This window comes from Stegodyphus dumicola, chromosome 3 (assembly GCF_044657685.1).
Source record: "Stegodyphus dumicola isolate Sdum_Otavi_A_Nest chromosome 3, ASM4465768v1".
Lineage (NCBI taxonomy): Eukaryota > Metazoa > Arthropoda > Arachnida > Araneae > Eresidae > Stegodyphus > Stegodyphus dumicola.
In genome coordinates this window covers 79475443-79501546 of record NC_140770.1, presented here as the reverse complement: position 1 = coordinate 79501546, position 26104 = coordinate 79475443, and the positions used below count along the sequence as shown (strand labels likewise).

At 29.6% G+C, this 26104-nt stretch overlaps 1 protein-coding gene across 1 annotated transcript in view; it reads left to right on the top strand.

The window, feature by feature from the left end:
- The window catches only part of LOC118192032 (calmodulin-lysine N-methyltransferase), a 50321-nt gene extending 24614 nt beyond the window's left edge, over positions 1 to 25707 (top strand). The window contains exons 7-12 of the mRNA XM_085813020.1: positions 1253 to 1313; positions 3736 to 3810; positions 3977 to 4040; positions 12074 to 12202; positions 12400 to 12491; positions 18003 to 25707. Of these exons, the coding sequence (XP_085669146.1) occupies positions 1253 to 1313; positions 3736 to 3810; positions 3977 to 4040; positions 12074 to 12202; positions 12400 to 12474 (404 nt within the window). The 3' untranslated portion in view covers positions 12475 to 12491; positions 18003 to 25707. The remainder of the gene's footprint in view (positions 1 to 1252; positions 1314 to 3735; positions 3811 to 3976; positions 4041 to 12073; positions 12203 to 12399; positions 12492 to 18002) is intronic.
- Positions 25708 to 26104: the final 397 nt, after the last annotated feature.

Below are 26104 nucleotides of genomic sequence, written 5' to 3'. Positions count from 1 at the left end.
AACACTCCCTGAAAATTGTTTCGAATCAATTGAATTAATTGAATTGAATATTCAATTGTTAATTTTATTCAAAGATGAGGCTTAAATTTAAGAATATTTACGATTTTATGCCAAGAGATGAGCAGTAAACATGAAATGCTTTTATTATATTCTGAAGTAAAGTAGTTATCCAAAAGCAAAGTTTTAAATAATCTTTTTGATCCTTGATCAGAAATTCAAATTTTTCTCTGTGATTCAAAATTTGAATTGCAAATTTGTTTATTTAGTGAATTATGGTTACGGTGTTTAACATATTATCTGTATTTTTAGGAAGTTAAATGAATTAAATTTAGTACAAGGACAAAGTGCTAATTTGCTTACCATTAGAGATAAAATAAATACAATGATTAAAAAAAAACTCAAGCTAATAATTAAAGAATTGGATAGTAATTTTTTAAGCTTTTTACCACTTTTAGAAAAGTTTTCTAACCAAAACTAATTTGATAATAAAAGAATTAGCATCTGACATGGAAAACATTCTTTTTCATTGATGAATAATTTCAACATGTATTTTTCAGAAGATTATGAAAAAGAAAATTGGATTAGAAATCCATTTTGTTCAAATGTGCCTGAAATTTTATCTCGAAGAAAAAGAACAGTCGATAGAAATTTCCTGTGATTGAACTCTAACTGAAGATTTTAAAAATAACACAATCGTTGACTTCTAGCTGAACTGAAAAAATAAATAAATAAATAAATAAATAAATAAATAAATAAAGGTATCTCAAATAAAGCTATTAAATTTTTATTGCGATTTTGCACCATTTGTTTTTGTGAACAAGGATTCTCTTCCGTGTTATATTTGAAAAATAAATACAGAACAAAATTAAAAGTGGATCCTAATTTACAGTTAAAACTAAGTGAAATAAGACTAGACATAAAGAAATTAATCTCTGTTAAACAAGCCCAAATTTATAACTAAATTTTAAAGTATTTTAACTTAAATTTTGGTAGTTAAAATGCAAACCAATTTTTAATCTAATGTTTTTTTATGTGTGCATATTTAATACAAATAGTCAAGAGGTTGCGCAAATGGCAAAATAATTGTTTTTAAATATTTCTATTGAGAAACTGAAAAATAATCATTGTAAAATGTAGTGGTGGTACTAAAGTTTTCCAATTTTTGTTTAGTTGGTAGGCATTAGTCAAAAGGTTGAGAACTGCTGATATAGACTGTTTCTTTGGTACATCTAATGAACTTAACTGCTTACAGATGTGCAATGTATTATAGAACAGAATCTTGAATTTTTTGGAGCAACTCATGTTGTTAGCCGGTAATATTTTTCTCTTATTTTTCAGCTGATTAATATTACATATATATGAAGATTTGTTATCTTATATAAAATAAACCAGTTTAAATTTAGCTATTGCAAAAAACATTTTTTAAAAATATATAAAAATATATATATCTTAAAAATGTATATGTGTCTAATTATTCTAAACCATTTATTTAACACACTGACTACCAGTATGAGATATTTTGCAGGAAGCTATCTGACCAAAGAATTTGAATGGGAGAAAACTTAAAAAGCTTCAGTGACACAGCAAAGCTTTTGAGAAAAATTCATTTGAAAAGGAGTATTGCGTATTTAAGTACGAAAATGAATAATTGTGAAACAAAACAAAACAAAACAAAAAAAAAAAAAAAAAACTGTTTCTGTGAATTAAAAAAACAGTATCTAAAGCATACTGCAGAACAAAAATTTCTAGAAATAAACAAAAAAATAATTCGCAGACAGAAGATTTATGCATTGTACTTCACTAACATTTAAACTAGGGCAGATTTTTTGCAAATGAATTTTGCCAGCACTCTGTGTGTTTGCTTCACTACAAACTGGAATGGATTTTAAAGTTGTCTGATACAAGTAAACTGGTTTATGTTGTGCTTAGAACTTGTCTTTTTCTCCTATTCATTTTCTTTGATCTGGCCAAGAGGACTGCCTATAAGATAATTCTTAGTTGCTGGACTTGTAATGAATTTATAAATGCATTGCTGGCTGTGCATTAGCTTATAGTTAGCTGCTGCAAAGAACTTTCTCTTACATATAACAACTGTAAGAAAACTTCGAATTTTTTAAAGAAAGTTTGGTACTTGCATGTTATCCTTTCAACTGTAAAACTGTTGCTAAGCAGCGCTACTCACTCATAACATCTGTGTTTTCGCTTAATTTAGCTTCAGTTGATTCTCAATAAGCCACCCTTTGTTTTCACGTACAAGGATATAAATTAACTGTTACTATTGTAACTTTTTTTTTTTTGTATTTTTAAACAAATTGTCAAAATCTGGGACCTGCCTTTTACATAACAGAAGACAGTAGATTAGTTTCAAAGTTATGCGATCCTACTGTAAAATAATTCTCCATTAATGGGCAAGATATGGTACTTTGGTTGTGAAACATGGAAAGTTGTAACAAGAGGATATCTATCCAGAAAGAAAATTCGAGGCATCTCCATTTGTGACTGCTTTTTGGTTTATTTACAGGTGATCGAGAGAATTAACATCTGTTAAATGAGGGGGAAAAAAGCAGCTGGATATGGCTGACAATATCATAATATGTTGGAACAATTACCCATGAAGATTCTACTCATAGCATTCTAAACAGAGTTACTGGTAAAACCGGAGGGATCAAAAAATTATAGGAATCAACAAAAGCCTTTTTATGAAGTGCAAAAACGAAGCACAGATAGTCTATTAAATAAACCATTAAGGCATTAGTTCATCCAGAATTCCACTAGAAATGATGATTGCAACTTTGTGATATCTCCATCAGTTTCATGATCGATGGGATAATATGCAAGTACCGAATGTTCTGTATGTTCTTTGATTGTTACTGTATATAATAATTAGTATTTTGAGTAATATGATGTTATTATTTAGATTGGCACTTGAGAATGAAGCCGTATGGCTGTAATTGTCACAGTTATCAGTGTAAATCAGACTGGCTTTTGAGAATGAAATCATAAAAGTTGTCATGCCCATCAGTATGTTAAGAATGCTGATATTACATTTCTTCTGATATAACAAATATTATATGCATTATTAGCATATTGTTTTACTATAGAAGCTAACATAGTTTCTTTCAGATAGTTTTAAAAAAAATATTTTGTTAAACAATTTTGATCTAAAAGTAGAAGCTTTTCTTTTTTCTTAATATTAGGTTTCTAAGCATGAACCTGAATAAGGATTTGTCTAAATCTGTCTTAGTGTTCTAAAGAATAACGCTGATTAATATTTTTTTCTTGAATATAGTTGTATAGAATATGGTGGTTCTAAGAAAAAAATAGTTTGTTATTACACATTCATAAATTTTATAGTATAGTGCATTTATGATGATAAATGTGCAAATAGAAAAATATGTGCTTTAAAAAAGGATTTCACTGCTAATAAATATTTTTGTTATTGTATAACAAATTTTGAAGTAGGTTATAGCATATCAGTTTTTTTTTCTTTATTCTGTCTTACTGTTAGAGTTAAGGCAAATTTGACCTGATGTTTAAAAAATAATAGCCAGCTAGATGTAATAGCCAGTCAAATCTTTGGAGAAGTGAAAATAGTTACCCCAAGTTTAGTTATTAATTTTGTGAATATTTGATGATTTAAAGTTGATTTATAGTTTTTATATTAGAAACGGAAATTTCTCATTTAATTTATATTATGTGATAAAGTTTATTTAAAATTTTTACATGCTGTTAAAGGCTTCTACGTTGGGATATGGATGAAGATCTGACTGACTGTAGAACAAGATTTGATGTAGTGCTTTGTGCTGACTGGTAAAATTTTTTTAAACATTAATGTTGAATATGTAATACACTTGATTTTTAATAGTTTATTATTTACTTCGGAATACAAAGGCATCTTCATTTGTGTTAAATATTTTGCATATTTCTTTAAAGCATGTTATTAATAATAATCAAAATGGCTTGTGAAATTTTTTAGTCTTTATTATGATGAAGGAAGACAGCCTCTGTCATCAACTATTTGGAAAATTTTAAAGGATAATGTAAGTTTAAAAAATTATTTTTCTATATTATTTACTTTTGGATATTATGTTTTATATGTTCTTGAATTCGATCATCGAGACAGTTCTGGAGTTTTTCAAATCAAATTATCTTTTCTTCTAATTATTTTATTATGCTGGTAAGGAGTGACCTTGATCAAAGTGAATGTTTAAAATGATGATATTGCATAATTCTAGCATGTGTTGTGACAAAATTTTTGTTGCAGTGTTGTGCTGAGAATGGAGAACCCAAAAGTTTTATTTTTGTTCTTTTATTTTAAAAAGAGAAAAAATACTAGTTAGACAACTCATAAAATTTCTGCTGTAAATGTACAAAGTGCTGTTTCTGCTAACAGAGTTCAAAAGTGTTTATAGGTGTCGAAATTCCTGTGCTGAAGATAACACCCACTATGGACGATCATCCTCAGTAAACAAGGACCTGTTAAAAGAACTTTCACATTTGTGGAAGTAAAAGAACTTCCACAAATCCACATTGTACAGTTCAAGAACTATGTATAAATATTCTTAAAAGTACAATATATGAACATTTGGAGAAGATTGGGTATGTAAGATGCTGCGATGTATGGCTGCCACATAATTTAACAAAGCAGAATATGCTTGCTTTAGTTTCACGTTTGATTCTTTGCTAAAAAGAAATAAAGAAGCTTCTTTTTTGAAGCAGCTCATTAATGGAGATGGAAAGTGGATACTATAATGTTACAAGAAAAGGATTATTGTGTAAGCTAAAAAAAAACCCTCCTTTAGTAACGTTGAGAAGGAGGCTGCATCCTCCCAAAAGAATGCTTTGTGTATAGTGAGACAACCAAGGAAATTTATATTATGAATTGTGGCTACCAAGTTGGACAATAAATTCGGAAAAGTATTATTCCCAAATGGCAGTTTTAAAAGCAAAAATCAAAGCATTAATTAAGTGTGTGGAACTTACCTATCGTCATTGTCTTTCAATGTGAAAATGCTCACCCTCATATTTCAATGAATGTCAGAGAAAGACGTATTGAGTAGGATGTTTTGTCTCATCCTTCCCCCACATTTTAACTAGACCTTGCCCCTCAGATTTTAATCTCTTCAGGTCACCTTCGAAATTTTTTGACTTGCCTGAAGTTCACTTCTTTGGAGATTGTAAAACAGCACTTTATGCATAAATCTAGTAGTCTTTTTAAAAAAGAAATTATCAAGCTGCCAGAGAGATGGCAAAAAGTAATAGAACAAATTAGTACTTTGAGATTCAATGCAATTTTCTTTTGTTTTCATATTGTTTCATTTATATTTATTATCAAAAGAGTGCAGAATTTTATGTATGACCCTCTGCATTACAAAATGTTATTTTAATTTTTTAGTTCGCATCAGTTTTATATTCTAAAACAGGGATGGGCAAACCTTTTTGGTAACGGGCCAAAAATCGAAAAAAAAAAAAAAAAAAAAAAAGTATGGCGGGCCAAGATAAATTTTTCTAAAATTTGAAAAACAATATACAAGTATAGTGGTATCTCGACATATGAGTTTAATTCATTCCGTAACCTTGCTTGTATGTCAAATTGCTCGTATCTCAAAGCAATTTTCCCCATTGAAATTAATTGAAATGCCATTAACCCGTTCAAGCTCCCAAAACACCACCTCAGTTGTTTTTGTTAGTGTTTTTGAATAAGAAAAATGTATTTACAAGAAGAAACATTTATTTATAAATAATAAATATATATTCTATAAAAACATAATTAAAAGAAAAAGTGAAGTGCTTAAGGAAGCGCTTAATTTTTGTCACTGGTCTTCACTTTTTTCGTCACGCTTTGCTCATTTTCACCTGCAGATCATTTAAAAAAACTGTCCAAGGAGGTTTGTTTCTTCCTTCCTTTCAGGATATTGCGAAAATGAGTTAGGCAAGTTTCGTTGAACAACTCCAATGCACGACCAGTTGCAACTTTTTCGGGGGGGGGGGGGGAGGATTTTTATCCACGAACTCTATTTAATTTCTCACACATTCCCAAGATCTCCTTTATATCTCTTGTAGGGATAGCCTCCTCCATCTTTGGCTCCTCTTCAAAATTAATTTTTCGTTGAACCACTGTATGCTGCTGCGAATGTAGATCGTGTAACTCCTCGGTTATCAGCTCCTGAGACTGTTCCTCGACAAGTTCTTTCACATCTCTCTCATCCATCTCCAGACCCATGGATTTTTCCAGAGAAGCAACTCTAGTCTGAGGTGGGAGAAACTGTTAGATGCTTCGTACGACACCAACATGCGCGCGCACGTGGCGCTCGTGTGCAGCGGTGTAGTGTGTGATTCTTCATATCTCAAATCTTGCTTTCATCTCAAAGCAAAATATTGCTTGCTTGGCGGCTCGTATCTCAAAACACTCGTATATCGAGGTACCACTGTATTACAATTTAAATATGTTAATGAGATGAATGAAATTGCAATTTCATTTTCAAAAGAGTCTTATATTGAGGTTCAAAGTGAGATGTACTGATTCTAAGGAATGAGGCTAAATGATCATCTGTCAGTCTACTTCTGAAATAATTCTTTCTAAGATTCATAGTTGAAAACACTTGTTCACATATATAAGATGAAGCAAACATAACACTGATTTTCTGGGCGTGAGATATTAAATTTTGGAAATTTACTTTTGATAATAATTTGTAAAGCTCTAACTTTGGCATATTTAGAAACAACTGCTTGAGATGATTATTAGATTGCAACTCAATTAATTCAAGCTGCAAATCTGACCTTACTGCTTCACAACTTACATTGAAAGACATGGTAAAAATATCCAATTCTGTTTGAATGGCACTGAAATCTTGAAATCTGTGTGCAAACTCAAAATACAGATTTTTTCAAGCCATCTTCATTTGATGAGGGTGTTGAATTTAACCTCAAGAAATGAGACAAGTCATTCTTTTCAGCTGTCCAGCAAATAGATTAAGTTTTAGTTTAAAAGCTTTGAGATGGGACCAAATATCATTGATAAATTGATTCTTTCCCTGCATCTTGACATTATGCAGATTTACACAGAGCATCTTAATGTATAACACAATGTAGAAAACCAGCATTGTTCCCGGGATAGTTTTGACTAAAGAGTTCATGAAATCCAGATTTTTTTTCCTGTCGTATTAGATGCTCCATTGGTCGTAATATTACATATATTTGTTATAGGCACTTTCAAAGCTAAAAGCCCTTCCTGAAATTCACGTAAAATATCACGTCCCATTGTAGTTCCCTTTAAAGAATGCATGCATGCCATTTCCTCGGTAATTTCAAAGTTCTCATCAACACCTCTTATAAATAATACTAATTGAGCAGTATCATGTATATCAGTGCTTTCATCCATAGCTATGGAGCAAAATTTAAACTGGCCAATCTTTGACTCTAATTGTGATCTCAACCTTTTATCGATGTCTTGGATTCTGAAGTCACCATTTTTCGAGTTAAGCTTACAGTCTCAAAATTATTTTTCTTGTCTGGAGATAAAACATCACAAACTTGGAGCATGCATTGTTTAACGAACTCCCCATCACTGAGTATTATTAGCAATAATTATATGTTACAATGTAACTTGCATGTGTTACATTGTAACATACAATTATTCTTCTTGGATATTGTCTAAGAAGCAGCTTGGACAATATCCAAGAAGCAGCTACTTTCTTGTCTTTTATATTCGGACATTGCTTCATTGTTGGAATTCTTATGCCTAGATGTGAAATGACGGGAAATGTTATATTCCTTGAAGACTGCTACAGCTTCATTGCAGATGAGACACATTGGTTTTTACAACTGTAAAGATTATTTTCAGGTCCATTTATCATTTAAAGCATGGCATTCTGAATCAACTTTACATTTTTTAGTAAACATTTTGGGGTTGAAATATTTTACGAATGACCCAAACAAGCATTAGCTATGCTATACTTTTAATAATTTCACGACTATATACAATGATGCTGTATGTCCGCAATCTTTCCATATGCAGTTAATAATATTAGAACTCACAGGTGCAGCAAATTAGAATAGACTGTGACTCTTAATTAAACTAATTAATTAGCAAAACTAAGTTATAATATCTCATTATCTTTATTTTACTCATTTCGTGGAAGACACTCGTGCAACCACACACACTCCACTTTGCCACTGAAGCACATACGTAAACGCATGCCAGAAAGTTTGTAGCTTTGAGGTCCGGATTATAGATCATTGCGGATTATGGAATTCCGAATTAAAAGACTTCTGACTGTAATATGAACTACTTGTTCCAAATGATATGAACTGTTGTTCTCTTCCACCAGCTTGATTTTCATTTACGTTTATTATCATCGGCTCCGGAATTGTGTGTATAGGTCTTCCTATTAAGAAGTGACCTTGGGTCAAAATTTCATAACAATCAGAATGATTGGAAATGGGTGTAAATTTCGAATTTAGTGTAATAAAGCGAATTTAGTATTCCCTTCACCTGCACAATTATTGTTTCAAACTCCTCATACATAAAATGCAAATTTCCTATTGTTCTCTTTAAGTGATGCTTTATGGACTTTACACAGCTTCCCATAGCCCTCTGAATTGAGGGGACTTGGGAGGAATAAAGTTCTAATTTATTCCTTTGGACATAAAATATGAGGCCAAAGTTTTGTAGATAAAATTAATTACATTGTAAAATTTCTTCAGCAGAGAATTTGCTCTTACAAAATTAGGAGCATTATCAGTGAATATTTCACACATTTGCCACGTCTAGCCATGAAACGCTTAAGAGTGGCAATTAAAGCACTAGAAGTCACAAAGTAAATACATACACAAATGTAAATTTTATTTAGCACACCCTTTCTCTGATGCTTGTGTAAGTTACATAAAAGGGACTGCATAGATCCAAACCTGAAATACTAAATGGGGGTGATCTGTTAACTCTCTCGTATGGTAAATTACCCATAATCTGTGAAGACAAAATTGGTTTGCATTTAACCCTTTAACTGTCAAGTTATTTTGATGATTTGGGTACACAAATTGTCAAATTTTTTTATTGCAAAAATGAAATGTTTAGTACAAAATAAAATATACTTAAATAATTAAAAATTGATATTTTGACGTACATGGGTAAAATTTTTAAAGTTTTGTAGCCACTGCATATTTTCTTTGAGGTGGCTGCCACTCAACTTGGCAGTTGCAAAGTTCGCTTCTAGTGGAGCATTATTTTCTAAAAATGAAAAAAATTTATTATTTTCTAAAACATAAATAAATATAAGTGAATACCTATTAGTAGTTCAGTAATTCAGTCTTGTGTGGTACAACTGGAAACACTTTTCCAAGCACAAACCAACTCCACAATCACTACACCAGAATCGTGATTCCTTCCTTATCTTTTCCCCATTTTTATCCTTTTTCGAACAACACACTTTGCACTGTCTTGTAGGCTTACGTTTCGCAGGAGTAAGAGGAAAATGGGATATACAATGTCGTTCAGTAAGACAGGCAGGGTTATCTATTGTAGGTGGTCTGCCAACATTCTTTTGTTCAGAAGCTGCATCATCATATTTATGTAAAAGCTCTTCTACAACTTGGATTCGAAATTCTAAAAATGTAATATGTTTCCCAACTACATTTTTATAGAGCAAATATGAGTTCCAGAGTACCTTGTCTAGTAAATGTAAAAATATCTTTTTTATAATATTTTTTCTGACGTTTTCAGATTGTTGGATGAAAGGATATTTCCTGATCACAGCGATCTACACCACCCATAGTTAGACCGTAATTAGAAACAATCTTCGGCTTGAGTATATCTCCATTTTTTATTTTTGAGGCTGACCATGGAAGTATCATGAATACTGCTCATCAAACACACATCCTTCACCTTCGGTTGAAGAATCTAAATCATCTATATAACGTTTCAAAGAACTGGAGGCTATTTTACAACAAAAAGACCCCATGCACTTTGAACCAAATAACCTCTAACCTTTTAAATCTTCAGTAAAGTGCTGTCATCTATTGAACTGAGCGCACATTAACTTTTCCCGAGATACAGACGGGTTTGACAAAGAGATGAAGCCGAAATAAACGTCTCCCGATATATATTCGGGTATAACAATACGATGCACTCAAAATAAAAATAACCCCGAGTAATACTCGGGCGTGACATTTTCGAACACCAGTGCTGTACCCGAGATTATCTCGGGCATGACAGTTAAAAGGTTAAAGCATGTCACACAAAGGTGTAATGTTTTTCATGCCAAATCTCTATCACCTAATGACTTTTTCACGTACTGCATTCAATAATCCCTGAGGGCCAACATGCAATAATTGTCTGTGCACACTAGAAAAATAAATCTTACTTAGCTTCGAATTTCTTGTGAAGATCGCAGGATATTTCCGAGAAAATGGTAAACACACTTTTCAAGATGGATCACCAACACGAATTATTCCTTTACGATCAACAAAGAGATGTAAATTTTTTTAAAGTTACCTGTTATGTCCTTTTTACAAGATAGTGCCTTCTGCTCATGCTTAATAAGAGTTTTCTCAGCTGTTCTTACTTCTTTTAGTTGAAGAGGCCCTACCCTTTTTGATACATTCCTGCAATTATAAATGAACCTAAAAATATAAGAAAGAACATTAACAATTTTATATAATTGTTACTAACATTCAAGAGTTGGTCTAAAACATTAGAGTTCATGTCAATCAATGTAGTTCTCTCAGAAATGCCATCTATGTCAATAGGATATTTGTGGAAGGCACTCATGCAACCACACACACTCTGCTTCGCCATTGAAGCATAAAAAAAAGTAATAACATTCTTATGATGGCAGCACCATCTCGCTTCAAAGGAATTTAACACTCACGTCAAAAAGAAAAGGCCACTGGCTGGAGCTTAAAATGTGCAGTCTGCTACATGTGATATGTAATTCACCTTTATTGGATTCCCATATGTCTGCTCCCTGAGAAAGAGATAACGCTTGTTGGTGCCAATCTATAGGTATAACTAACAAAGAACTTCTGCTTTTAAGACTTTACTAATTGAAAGTCTGTCTGTACTTGCTATTTCCATCGATTTATGTTTTGTAGAACAAAAATAGAGAAATTAAAAAGATCATCAGTCCTTTGAAAAAAAGGAAGAAAAAAAAATAATATTTAAACAAAGTAGAAAAAGAGATTGATGTATAATAGTATATAAATATATATTACTTTTAATTTGCCTCTGACCAGCAAATTAAAATTCTATATGCGTGCTGGATAGAACCTTCCGGCAGGCCGCAGTTTGCCCATCCCTCTTCTAAAACATTCTCATATCCTTTGGAGTGAAACCTCTATAAATCTCTAATTTTAATTGTAAAAACTTAAGATATTTGGGTATTCACTAATAATACTGGTACTCACTGACATTGCAATAATACTGCTACTTATAACTGCTTTCCTGTGAGGATTGTGGTAACCCTAGCAGATATTCCTTATTCTTCTCGGAAAATGTAAATTTTACTTTTTTCCCATTTTCATTGTTTATTCTTTAATTTTTTTGTGGGGCGGGCAAAAATATATTTCATTGTAAAAAGGTGCCAGTAGAGTATTGGCAGTGTATCGGCTGGTGTTGTCTAGTACTGAAGCACCAAATTTTAAAAAAAGAAAAAAGAGACTTATATTTATTTTTTCTTCTCTTTCTTATAAGTTAAACTTGGTTCTCTTCATTATATAGCACCTGTGTTTGTATAGTAACTAATGTATGGCATATACGTTAATGAGTGTAGTGCAACAAGTTTTGCTGCTTATATGCAGCATCTATATATCTTCTTCCTGAAATTTTAATTATCATATTTAATGTTTCTCTCTTTTTTTTATTAGAACTGTATACATGAAATTTTTTTCTTTATAATTACTCCTTTTAAGGCATTATATTTCTTTTTAAATATTGAATTATTTCTGAAGTTAGTAATTTTGAAATTATTGGTTAATGAAGCAAAAATTATATGAACATTCATCATATTAAACAAAGTGGAATACAAAATAATTTGCTAAGTAATATTGTTTTAAGAGATAATTTAAATTAATGTAGGGTCTGGCTGTAATTTTGGCTCCAACACGTGGTAGAACCTTTCAACAGTTTGTAGACTTGGTCCAAAAACGATTTCATGTAGAACGTCTTATGGCATATGACACTCATGTATGGGAGCTTAATTGTCGAGTAAGTTTGAAAATTCTGAAATATGTAATTGATTTTTTTAATAACAGATAATTTGAGTTATAAAAGTTTGGAGTAATTTTATAACAAGTATTTTCAATAGCATAGAGTCTTTAAATACATTTCCTTTAAAACAGTCATAGTAAATTTACTAACTATGTGACCTTTTATTATTATTATAACCTTATATTTTATTGTAGCTGAAAGAGTCAAAATCCAGTATATATGATGAAGACCTTCACTACCCACAGATGCTGATTTTAAGGAAAATTTAGTTTTCATGAACAACAAAGTATGTGTTGATTCTGAAGTAAATATTTAAAAACATTTTAGACTATTATATGTTTTTTGATGTTATATATCTGTATGTATTCAATATGTAATGCAAATGCTTACCTAAAAGTACTGTTAGTTATTGTTGTTCGTGTCTAATAGTACCATTAGGTAAGTCAACCACTTTTTTTACCTATTTATCCCCTTAAAAAATTTCCTGTTTCTGAATTGGTAGCTAACAAATAGGTCACTTTTTTTTTTTTACATTTCTTAGCACACCAACTTACAGATATATCAGGAAAAGTGAAATTATTTAATTTTTTAGCCCAGATGGGCTATTAATTTCATTTTGGCATTTTGTGTTGATTCACTATAAATGGCAAATCACTTTTTAAATTTTTGTCATCAAATATTAGTGCCCTGTATTATATTTTAAGATATATGTGTCTCGCATTGTGATAAAACAATAATACCGAGAACCAGCAAATTTTGAATAACATACATCTTCACCCGAATATGGGCAACTGGTAGCCCAAATTTGAAATTTGTCTTATTATCAATTTCATATTTTTGTAAAACTTTAATAAATTCCTGATTAACAAACTCAACAATTTTAAAGCGAGCAATGGCAACACTGCACGGAAAAAAGGAACATTTTTATCTCCAGCACACAAAACTGTGTATCGGAAATTCTAAGGATATGCTCTTTTAAAATTATTTTGTGTTGTTGAACTGAATTTTATCGTTGCAAAGAACATGATAAGTGCAAAGAACATGATATTTAATAAATAAGGATAGCACCCAAAACATTAAAAAATAGCCCTCTTGGGCATAATGTAAAATCTGAAAGCTTTCAGATTTTTTTGTTTGTTTTTCATCATTCTGTTTTGCTGTATCTAAATATGTTTTTTGAATCTGTTATCAATCTAACTTTTTACTGTAAACTTATCCAACCTTTTAAGAAAAATTTAATTTATTTCAGTTTCATATAATGATTGTTTACATTGTTGTGTGCAGATTTTTTTTTTGTTCTATTTTGCTGTATCTGAATATAATTTTAAATTTGCTTTTAATTATATATATATATATATATACATATATAATATAATATTTATATATATAATATAATAAAATTTATATATATAATATAATAAAAATAATTTAATATTTATATATATAATATAATAAAAAAATTTTGTGTCAAAAATTTTTTATTTAAAGAAATTATTATTTTCATTCAATATGTTGCTCCACATTAATCAATTACAGATAAGAAATTTAGAACCAGATCCACATAGACAGGAAAGAAATGAAATTCAAAACCAGTAAAGTCCAAAATTCCATATAAATATATAAAAAATCAAACAGTAGTCATCAAAGTCTGAAAAATTATAGAAATGATTAATACAAAAATTGCAAAAAATACAAATATATATAGGGAGAGGAATGCAATCAAAATCTGATTCAATGTTATCAAGAAAAGGTAGATCAGATTTAATTGAACCCCTTCTCCCATGAAAACCATTGCATTTCTGTTCATCCAAAATTAGCCGATCAACCATTCTAAATTATTCAATTATAACAGTTCACCAAAAATTTTGAACTCCTCGATGCGGAGGAAATCCATTAATGAAATATACAAAATCACATCCATATGTAAAAAATTCCAGTGTTGAATAAAGTAAAAGAAATTAAATAGACACTTAAGATTGAAATTAAAGTGTAGTAATATGAAATATACATAAAAATTAACAGAGAACATTGAAATCAGACCTTACCAAGAGCGAAACAAAACTAAAATAGAGAAGTTCAAAAATAGATGCTTAGGGTTGCCAGTTTGGCTTCATTGGTGAAACAGATTGATGATGGCAAGTTAGAAATCTCCCAAATGGTGAATTAGAAGCTTGTAAGTAATTTCAGATTTTTTAGATTTGAAAAGTATGGTAGTAAAGTAAGAAAAAAGAAGAAAAGAAACAAAGGTTATAAAAGAATAAAGTTCTTGCACAAACTGAATTTAGTTCAGTTGTGAAACAATTTCATTAGCTCTCAACTTTCTTTTCCACCTTCTAGTGAACTCATGCTCATTCTTCTCTTTAAAAGTGTAATTGCTCTTCAAAAATGAAAAACACAGTTTAAAAGTCACTACTGTGTAGTTTTTACATTAATTAAATACTTTTTTCAATTTAGTGTAATTTTTATCTTTTTAATATTGTTGGTAAACACAATAGGAGTAATATTAATAAAAAATAACTGAATTATAAATAATAACATACTGAATTATAAATTTCTTTTTTAAAATGAAATTTTTTTTTCCAGAATTCGATGATTCATTTTAAAACCCTGCCTATTTTTTTAATGGTTTAAACATATCTTTCAGAGGAATATCATTTGCTTTAATGGATAAAATAAATAAAATTTTTGTAACATGTTTAATATTTCACTATGCTTTGTAGTAGTAAAGAAATTCTTTAAATTTAGATTAATTTTTGGAATATTATATTTTTTCATGGTTTTAGATACGTAAACTTAATTTCCATATGCTCTTAGAATTTAAATATTGTAAATTAATTTGCAGCAATAATTAATTTTATTTTTATTTTTGCAATTTAAATCTCTTAATTAAATTTTAAATCTATATTAGCTTTATATGAATAGAGAATATTTGTTAAAAAGATTTATATATTCATGCTTAATTTGATAATTTTTAAGTATACTTGAGTGCAGAAAGTTAAGGAAATTAAAATCTGAATTTCTAAAAGAAAACTAGCAAACTATTAAGAATAGAAAATTAAATGTTTCTGTTGTTTGTTGGAATATCATCTTTCAAAATGGACAGTTTTTATAAAGGGATTTGATGTGTGTTACAATACCTCTCTCCCATCTGCAGATGTCTGTTGGGAGTTATTTGTATATTTGATTATGTTATCTGTATATTTATTCATGTAGTTTCCCTGTGAAAAAATAAGCTTATGATGCTGTAGTAGTAATTTAATAAAATAGACATCTTTTAAATAAAATGCTTTTTTAAAGTCTATTTTAAAATGTATTTCTAATAAATATTGTTGTGTGCATACGGGTTCATAATATATTGAATGCACACAGGTCCGATAATATGTTAATAAAATTTATTTTATCAAAAGAAACACTTCAGAGTCCTGGAATTTTCCACAGATATACTTGTACAGGTGTTCACAGTTTCGCAGAGTACAGTCAGTAGTTACACTTCAAACTATCTGGTTGTAATGAAATTTTCCTGCAAAAAAATTTTTCTCAATATAGTTAGGGGGAGAAAATATGAAAGCTGTACCTTTAGGGCGGATAGTAATCACTACCCAAATCTATGATTTTCTGCTAAAGTTTTGGTAGTTTTCCAAAGCCTTCGGCCAAAAACTTGGTGGCCGTGAGTCCCAAAAACAGATCAATCTCATTTCGGACATCCTGTGCTGAATGGAAGATAACACCAGCAAGATGTAGCTGCAGGTGTGAAGAAAGGTACAAATTTGAAGGAGCAATGTCAGGGCTATATGGCAAAAGATCCCATTGGAGTCCGTACAGAGTCAAGCCAGTGAATGAAGACACATGTGGTCTTGCATTATCTTGATGGAAGATTGCATTTTTGTGCTGGAACTTAGTTTGAAATTTTTCCTTGATATCAGCATCAGCACAGACTAGCATTTCACTGTACATCTTGCTGTTGAGGGTTTTACCTTTTTCCAGAAACTTTTTTGTGGGTAACACCATGGCAATCCCACCAGATACAAAAACCTGATCTTTTTGTTATTCAAACTGCGCTTTGCAACGCTGTCGGCAAGCTCATTGGGTGCAGACCAACCTCCTTTTTGGCCTGTGCTGTTAAAGTAAATCCACTTCTCATCACGAGTGATGATCCAGTCCAAAAGTTTTTCCTTGCGTTTATATTCGAACAGATTAGTGCGGGCTCGAACATCTTTGTCCTTATCTGCTTGAGTGGGTTTATGCGACATCCATCCATTGAATTTGTACATCAAGTTTATGCAATGCATAGCACAACTAATGGACTTGGCACTAATGTCTAACTCCTTAGCAATCTCTCGATGGTTGTAAACTGATCTTCTTCCACAAGTTCTCACAGGCAGGCCTCCTCAACATCAGTAGGATGGCCAGAGCACTCTTCTTCTTGAATGTCATAGTCCTTGTTTTTGAACTCTCAGTTCCAAACCTTCACAGTATCATATGATACAGCATTAGTACTTAAAGCTATACATATGATTTGGTGACATTCTGTAGCTGACGTTTTACAACAGGACTGGAAGTAAATGATGACTGTAGTTTTTTAGTGTGATAGTTCCGTTTCAGACATTGTGTACTTAATGATAACGGTATTTTTTTTACAAATTTCACAATACAGTGTTCTAAAGCACATCTCTCTCTTTCTTTCAAATGCCAAAAATCGTTTGACTAAATATGATTAAACATGCCAACGTGACCTGTTTGCACAGATGATATTTGCAGTGGGGGAAACTTTTGTTGAAACCTGATACTAAGAATGTTAAACACAGAGCAATGTAAAGCACATTTAAAGAGAAAGCTAATCTGGAGCCATATATGTCATATTTCTGGGAAGCATAGAAGAAAAATCAACTTGCAGTTGTTGTAGCTGAGAGTGAAGGCTTATAGATGAAGATAACAAAACATGAAGAATTTCCAGTCTTTATTTACATGTATGTAAAATCATCTCCATAGATGTTTATCCAATCATAATGAATTCTGAGACATTTCTATGATTCAGTCATAATGAAATACGATAAATCTGTATGTATATTGGTTCTTAAAATTAAGACGAAGCCAGTTTAGATGGGGAAGCAAAGCAAGGACGTATTAGCATGGTGGAAGCTAGGAAAAGAGTGATGGAGTTAGCTTGCTAGAGCATGTACCAAGCTAGAGCATGTACCAAGCTTAATGCACAAGTACAGCTAATCTATGATTGGTAAATTTGAGGTTGATATATAATCATTTCCAGCGTAGCTTGTCTCTTTAATTTTTTTTTTCACAGTAACATTACCCAGAAAAATACAGTTTCACATATAATTGCCCTAAAATCATCTATCTGTGTACAAATTCATAACAATATAAACATTTTATTATTTGTTGTTATATAGTTCTTTATTATATGTCTAAATGTTTTCAGTACAATGCAACTGAGTATTTATTGATGTTAGTATAAACTGGTTCTAATTTTTATGCATTTGTAAATAGTTGTATATTAAAATATGTAAAAAATTCAAGTAAAATTTTATTTCTTTTTATGAATATTTTTCAAAGAATTAAAGCATATGTAATATGTATGTGTATATATATATGTATGTATTTTAAATTAGAAACTCCTAATTTCTTCTTTTTGGAATGTAGTTACATTTGCTTTGAAAAATTATTAGTGTTTCTTTTATATATTCTAAATGCCAACAATGTTTTTTATTTGAAAATATGTTTTTTTCATTGTTTAATATAAAAATACTGTTATTCAATTTTAATGAATAATTTTTTATTACAGAAAAATGAGTCATTCAAAACCAACTTAGCAAGCAAACTTCATCTTCCACATTAATGTGTAGAGTTGTGTTTTGTCATACAAAATATAGTCATGTCATATTCGCCCATCTTTAAAAAAAAAATCAGAATTAACTTTTTCCCCTTCTCTCTGCTGTTGAATCAGAGAAAAACTTGGTTATTTTTAATAAATGGAAATTAAATGACATATTTGTATTAATGGAATATGGGTATTATAGTCATTTTTTTTTAGTTAAAATTTAGTTCAGTCTTGTCTGTGACCTCTGATAAAATTATTTATGTGGACCAGGGGTGGCCAAACTGCAGATCTTTAATTTGGTGACATTGCAACTAGAACTTTTATTTTTTAAAACGTAATTTGGAATATTGCACTACAAAATATTTTTCTAACAATGAGTACTTATTTTAATTGCATTAATAGGTATAATAATTTCAAAATATATTTTGCATGTTAATTTTCAGAGAGAACTTTACTTCCAATTTTTTAGAGTAACACCAAAAACAATACAGTTAACTTAAAATCACAGTTAATCTGTTAGAAACATTAGGAAAAAAGGAAAAAGAGGAATAACCCCCATGACAATTAATAGGAAAATACTATTCATTGTAACTATGCTTGTAAGTGTTTAACTGTATTTTCAAGCAGTTTAATCTACAGAATAATTTCATTTGGTAACTTAATTTAAATCAGTATGTAAGTTGAAAAGAATGTTATATAAGTAATGGAAGAACATATGTAATTAGAAAGAGAGAAACGTAAGTTATAAATGGCATCAAAAACAATATTTACAAGATAATTTGAACAAAATATCATTGCTTTCAAACTTTCTTCATTGCATCTGTTGTTTGTTTTTGTTTACATTATAATTTAATAATATGTTGACAGTGATGTGAAACAAAAGATTAATATGACTGTACACTTCGTTAATTTTTACAATTAAGTAATTAAATTTTAATGCCCAATTTAATAATGTTTATTCTCGATTATATGCAATGAAATTATGTATTATTGTGGATGAAAAGTTCCAAATACTTTGTGGTATCGTCTGTTGTGCAGTTATCCTACATTTGTTTCTTTTATATTTTCCATAGATAGTTTTGTTGTATGCTGATGGTTTGTGATAGTAATTTTCCCATTATTCCACAGTAAATAAACTTAACTTTTTTAGACAGGTCCTAGTTAGCCTGCCTTTGTTCCCAGTTATTGGCCATTGATTATAATAAACAAAAATCAATTAAAATTTTTTAAAGTTCTCACAGCAATGCTAATTATTGTTGGGACAGCAGAAAAGAAAAATATTATTGCTAATTATTATTGGGACAGCCAAATTACATTAATGTTATACATCGAAACTTACTGTACAACATAATGGGTATGCGTGGTTGTACTTTGCTTTGGAAAAAATAGAATAAATCTCATGATATAATTTTTATATAGTAAATTAGTTAAATGATGCAAAATGTGGTGTTCATATGTTGTTCCTCATGTTAGTTGTGTGTAATAAATGAAGTTATTTTTTATGCAGAAACTGTAGTAAGTTGCAGTTTATTTTAAAAGAGTTCATTTATTTCAATTACAATTTATTCATTGTGTGCTGTTCCTTTCTTTGTACTGTTATTCTTTTCAGAGAGAGCATGTACATATATATATATATTAAAAAATAAAATAAAATAAAATAAAAAATTTAAAAAAAAAAAATGCTACTTTTGATTTTTAAGTTACTATATTATCTTTGCTGGAATGAGAAGCTTTTTACATTAGTGTAAGAAATACTGTAAGCTCTTTTCACTTAAGCTTACTGCTTATATTCATAATAATCAGAAGAACTCAAGTTTTTTTCTTCTTTTTAATGTAAGAAAGGAATGTTCGTTACTTAGTAGAAGATTTAAAATTTGTATATCATAGAAAATTCCTGAATGCAACAAGAATTTACATATTTGTAAATTCACATTATAAAACATAAATTATTTCAAAAGTGTGAAATTCCCCTTAATTTATTGGAATCTTTTTATCTGTTTAAAACTATTTTAATTCTTTTGAAATGATCTAAATATCTAGTTGCAAATTTTGCAATTTTTTAATTCTAAGATGCAGCTTTAACTGACTTGGAGTTTGGCCATCTCTGATATAAAACCATTGAGTCTTGTTTGTCAAATATAGTTAGTGGATGTGTGTATATTATTCGTGTACCTTCTAATTCATCCATTTGTGAATACTTCTTATATAGTAAATTCCACTGTAGAAAGCTGAGCTAGTAAAGGATATTTTCTATAATTAAAAAAAAAATTATTATTATTCATAATAATATGTTGATTTATAATAATATGTTGATATTCAGTACTTAATGCATTTCTAGAAAATCTCATGGAAATATGTATACACCTACAAAATCAATGCTGAATTTTAATTTAATTATTGGTTATATATTTGAATCATTATAATAAGTATTGCATAAAAAAGGTCTTTTATCTTTCAATGTAACCAATGAAATTGTAGAAATTTTCAGTTCAGTTTTTTAAATCTGTTTAAATTTTTGAGATTTAACTAAGCATATTTTTTATTACAAATTATGTTTGACTGATAAAATCTGAAGTATTTTTGAAACTTAGCTTACATGAATATAAAATAATAATGTGCAATATTTTTTGAATTTTTTTTTTTTTTTTTTTTTTTACTTGTGCTCTTTGAAAGGGCTTATTTTTATTTGATTTTACTTATCAAACAGATATATTGGTGTCACTATTTACAATAAACTCATAATTTCAAAATTATTCTAATATACAGTTTTAAAAATAATTGCTTTGTTATTTTCATTCATTCTGAGGGAAAAAAAGGGAGTCATTGTTGAGAATAATTTTACAGCAAGAAAATCTTTTTTGACTGTATAATATACAGTACAAAGTCTGAGATCCGGACCTCAAAGCCACCACCAACTTTTTTTTATTATTATTTATATATATATATTGTGTATGTGTGCTTTCCGCTTGCGCATTTGATTGCCCCTGTTCACTTCGGCACTAAATAAAATACCTTGTTATTGAAGAAACAATCATTTTAGCATAAATTTGTATGATCAATAATTTGGCCCCGGACCTGTGTATACTACATCTCAAACCGAAACATTCTATATAGAAACAGTCTTCATTTTGCACCTGCTAGTACAGTCAAAAGTCGTTAATCCGGACTCGTCGGGATTTCGGCGATTCCGGATTATAGATCATCAGTTTAAATCTTGTAACATGGCATGCAGAAATTCTAAAATTAAAAATATGAAACCTTAATTTATGAAATAAAGAACAATTATAATCTAAAGGGTATCAAAATTTTAAAAAAAAAAAAAAAAGCTTAATATTTATTTGTTTACTTTATTAAACATTTCTTTTAATGTAAGTTATTTTAAGTTGCTTTGTTTTATGTGATAATACTTTCTCTTTAATTCTACAAACAGATACAATTTCTTGTTCACTTACAAAGTTCCGCTGTTCATGTCCCTTTAATTGTTGTGCCGAGAATACCGACTAACTTGTCAATCGAAATTTTTTCGTTTTCACTAACCTCTCTGTCACATTCTTCATGTCTTTATCCATTTTTTGCAGCAATTCCACTTTTTGTTTGATGGACATCGAAACATACTTTCATTTTGTACGATCCTTTGGGAGCTCCAGAATCAGAAATTCTATTTGACATAATCGAAAGTTCAAGTTTACTTTTATAAAATTGCTCTTACAGTCTGCAAAAAATAATAAGCCGGATCCAATTCGAAGATTAAGGAACAACGCAATGATCAACATTAACTGAAATAGATAATTAGATAATTTTAGATTATACCGTCCGTTATACATAAAACGCGCATGCGAAAACGTATTCTGCGCTTGCGCACACGCATATGCGTAGTGGTAAAAGGTCTTACGCGCACGCGTAAACGCCTATGCACATGTGTCAACGTGGCGCATGTGCAGAAAGTTTTTAGCTTTGAGGTCCGGATTATGGGTGTCCGAATTAACGACTTTTGACTGTATTTTGTATCCCTGACTCCAACCTGGTGAATCATTATTATATTTTGCTGTCATCACCGCATGTTTATCAGCACATGACAACTTGAATAATGACTCATGTAAATAATGCCTAAAAAGTTTTTTTTTTATTTTAGTAATTGAATAATAAAGAATATGGTAACCTTTTATGTTGAGATTACGGTTGGCAATGATTACAGATTTAAATTAAATGCGCTAAGAAATGTTGACAGGAAAATTTTAACAAAAATATTTTTCCATATGCTAAAAATAGATTTTGTTAGTGATACTCATAGACCAAAAGAATACATTTAATGCTATTTAAATTAATAACTGATTTGTTATTCGCATAAACCTAGAACCAGCGCCAGAGCTTTTATGGCCGCATCGAGCAGGAAAATTTATTGAAGACAAAGGAAGATGCTTGGTAGCAGAATTTAAGGACTCACAGAGACTGCATCAGGCAGTAAGATTTCTTGATTCAGGTTTGAGTTTCCCATTTAAACTTACTGCTTTTAGCATTTAGGCTTCACAAAGTAATACTTCCTTACTTTTTCAATGATTTTCAAATCTACATTAGATGCATATAAATAGCATAGTTTACACACGAAACTATCATTTTGATACTTGAATGCTTTGTATCCTATGGATGCATTATGCTACACATTAAGAACAATTTTGGGATCATTTTTATTTTTGAATTAAATGTGTGTAATCACTGCATAAGCATGTTTGTCATCATCTAATCCTTTATTTACTTTTTCATGAGATGATGGCAAAACTTTATTGTTTTAAATGCATTACAGTGATTAAAAAGTTTTTGTATTACTCCTAAAAATCCATCAGATTGCTTTTTTTCTGTTGTGACATAATACATACGGGGATAATAACATTTTTGCAAAAGCAGTTAAATATTTGTCATACATACCAGAATTATTATTTTTTTTTTTTTTTGGTGAAACTTTTAGTTTCTGAAAGGCTTTTAAATCATACTGTTCTCTTGACTGACTGAATTTGATTCTTTTCTTATAACTTGGCTACTAATTCCTTGTTTGTTTTACAACTTGTGAAATATTTAATCTGTGAAGTTACTTATCTTGATTCATGTTTCACAAATTCTCTTTTGTTTTCTGCATCTGCTGTGCATCATTGACTGAGGTATTAAAAGCTGGTATTAGCTTGAAAATTTTAAAACTATATTCATTATCAGAAACTTTCTTTTCAATTTCTTCTAATTTTTAAAGTGTACATCTAGTGCAGAATTCTTATATCTTTTCTGCTGTAACTGAATGTTAGAGTACATGTCTTTTGCCAAATTAATTTGTATCAACTTCTAGGATATTTACAAAATATGTTGTGCAAAGCAAAAATTTAAAGAGAATATGATCATCGATTTTTTTCATTCATTTTCAAAACTACTTGACTATTCTGGCTTGCCTGCTTATTTTTTCAGTTTTCAATGAACATACAGCTATCTTTTCTGTGTTTTATTTTCTAGTTTTTTTTTTAGAAAATAAACAACTGAAAAAAATTGAACTATTAAAAATTATAAATTTTAAAGATTACATTTTTATTAAAAGCTACATAAGATTTTTATATACTATATTGATTTGAAATATCATCTCACAAATATATTCATGAATCTTTACAAAAATATATGTTTGTTGTAAAGTTTTTATGGAATATTTTGGCTGCCTGCTTGTTATGAATTGCATTTGAAAAGATTCTAAGAACCTTTGCAAGAGGTGATATTCAAATTATCAGAGCTTCAAAAAGAATTATTTATCTATTGACAGATTTCAAGCATAATTGTACACATATATTCTACACTAAAGTTATGTAGAAGTTCCCAGTGCATTTTTTATGTGTATATTTGTCTTTAGTAGTAGGAAATCACACAAAATAATTTATAAATAATTAATTTAGACATGTATCTTGTAAACCAGATCTGATTAAGCATAATGTAAATTGGCAATTTTGTTGGGGGGAAAAAAGACCTGTATGAAATGTACTGAGTGAAAAAAATAGCCAATTAAAGCTAACATAATCATATATAAAGCTAACAAAAATATTTTTCATGTTTCATTATATTTAATTACATTTATACCTGCCTCCTACATTATATATGTAAAATATACACACACATCTATACATACATAATGCATTTTTTATGCTGATTTTGAAACTTATTCAAATTTTGTAATTTATATAATAATATGTTTGTCTTATAGCTGTATAGTAGACTTCCAATTAACTGATCTGACTGGAGCCAGACTGTAGGCTGCATATGAATGATTGGTTAATTCATGAAAAACATATGAAATAGTATTTCTAGGTTATAAATAAAATAAAGAAATGCATACATAATATATGATATATAAAATATGAAGTAAGCATTACCTTTTTAATCAAAATAATAATTTTTCATTTTTCTAAAACTGAACTGTAGTTCACAGAAGCATAAGCTGAAAGACCTCTGAAAACTCCATTGATTGCTTAAAGCAGATAAAAGGGTGTGTACTGTATGTAAGAAGGAGAAATAACATTTCTTTGAAAAATTTGTTTTCAGTAACTTCTAGTTCCTGCTAGCAGTTTTCCCTTCTATTTTCATTTTTAATATGTTCAAAAAGCTAAAATTTTTTGCATGATTTTGTTAATATAGCTGAAAAATCTATTCTTTTTGGAAATAATTTATTAACTCATAAATTACGAAGGTATGGATAAAAAACCAGTAAAAGTTAAAGCTAAAATTTTAAATACCATTGTCTTTTGGTTGCTAATTTTTCATCTAATCATATATACCATTTATATATAGGCATTTACATTTATAATATACTAACACATCAGTAGCCAATAATGAAGAAATGTACTGTAGACTGTTAAACCTTTAACACTTCAGTGTGAATAATTATGTTAACATTATGTCGATATTTCTTCTGAGGGATTATGGATGCAGTTACATGTAAATATTAATAAATGTTGGTCAAGATCTTCTGAGGGATTATGGATGCAGTTACATGTAAATATTAATAAATGTTGGTCTAGATCTTCTGAGGGATTATGGATGCAGTTACATGTAAATATTAATAAATGTTGGTCAAGATATATAACAAATTAAATCAGGTGCTTAGAATCCATAATAAAATGCCATTTTCTCTAAAAATGTATCCCCCCATATGGTATTATTTAGTATCAAAATTCAAACTTCTTCAGTTAACAACCATCCTTAAACCATTTATAAAAATGAAAGGTATAAGAGACACTAATTTTTAGTATATCTAGTCAAGAGTAGTTATGATCCTGCTACTCATGTACTGTACCTTACATTAAGGGTATTTACTGTAGCAAATACTTGTGCAATTCTTGTAAAATATAAACTGAATTAAAATGTGCCTATTTCTTTATTTTTGAAAAGAGAGATAGGTATATTAATTCATACATATTAACTTCATGCTGCTTTCCCACTAATAGCCCATAGTAGTATGACTGTAAATTGTACAAAAGTGTAAAAATTGTGTTTTGACAGATAGTGTTAATTTTTAAACACCAGTTGTGTACACCAGTTGTGCATATTTAAATATCTGTTCACTAAAATAATTTATATTGTGATTTTTACTATATTATTGATGTCAGTATTAAGTCATGTAAATAAAGAAATTTAGATGTTTTGTGTAGTTCTTATTTCTTAGTGCATTTCTTTTTTCTTCTATAAAAAGAAATGAAGTATATTAATTTGCAAGGCAGACTTAAGAAAGTAAATAAACATTTCAGTAAACGCTTAGTCTTAAAAGTGCATTATTTTGCTGTTTATTTAGAATGGAAAGAAATTTCAAATGTTTCCCCCTTGATGAAATAAAATGTCTAAATATAATCAGTTTTCTGATATATTTTGGGTGGTTACTACACAGTGCTTCTGCAAACATTCAATAATAATTTTTTAAAACAAATTACAGCAAACCAGCCAAATGATAATTGAAACTTTTCTTAGTATGGCTTCTTGAATGGAGTCATTTGCTTTGACCAGATATAAAGCATGAAAGCATTCATCCTGTATTTTTTTAGCACGGATGA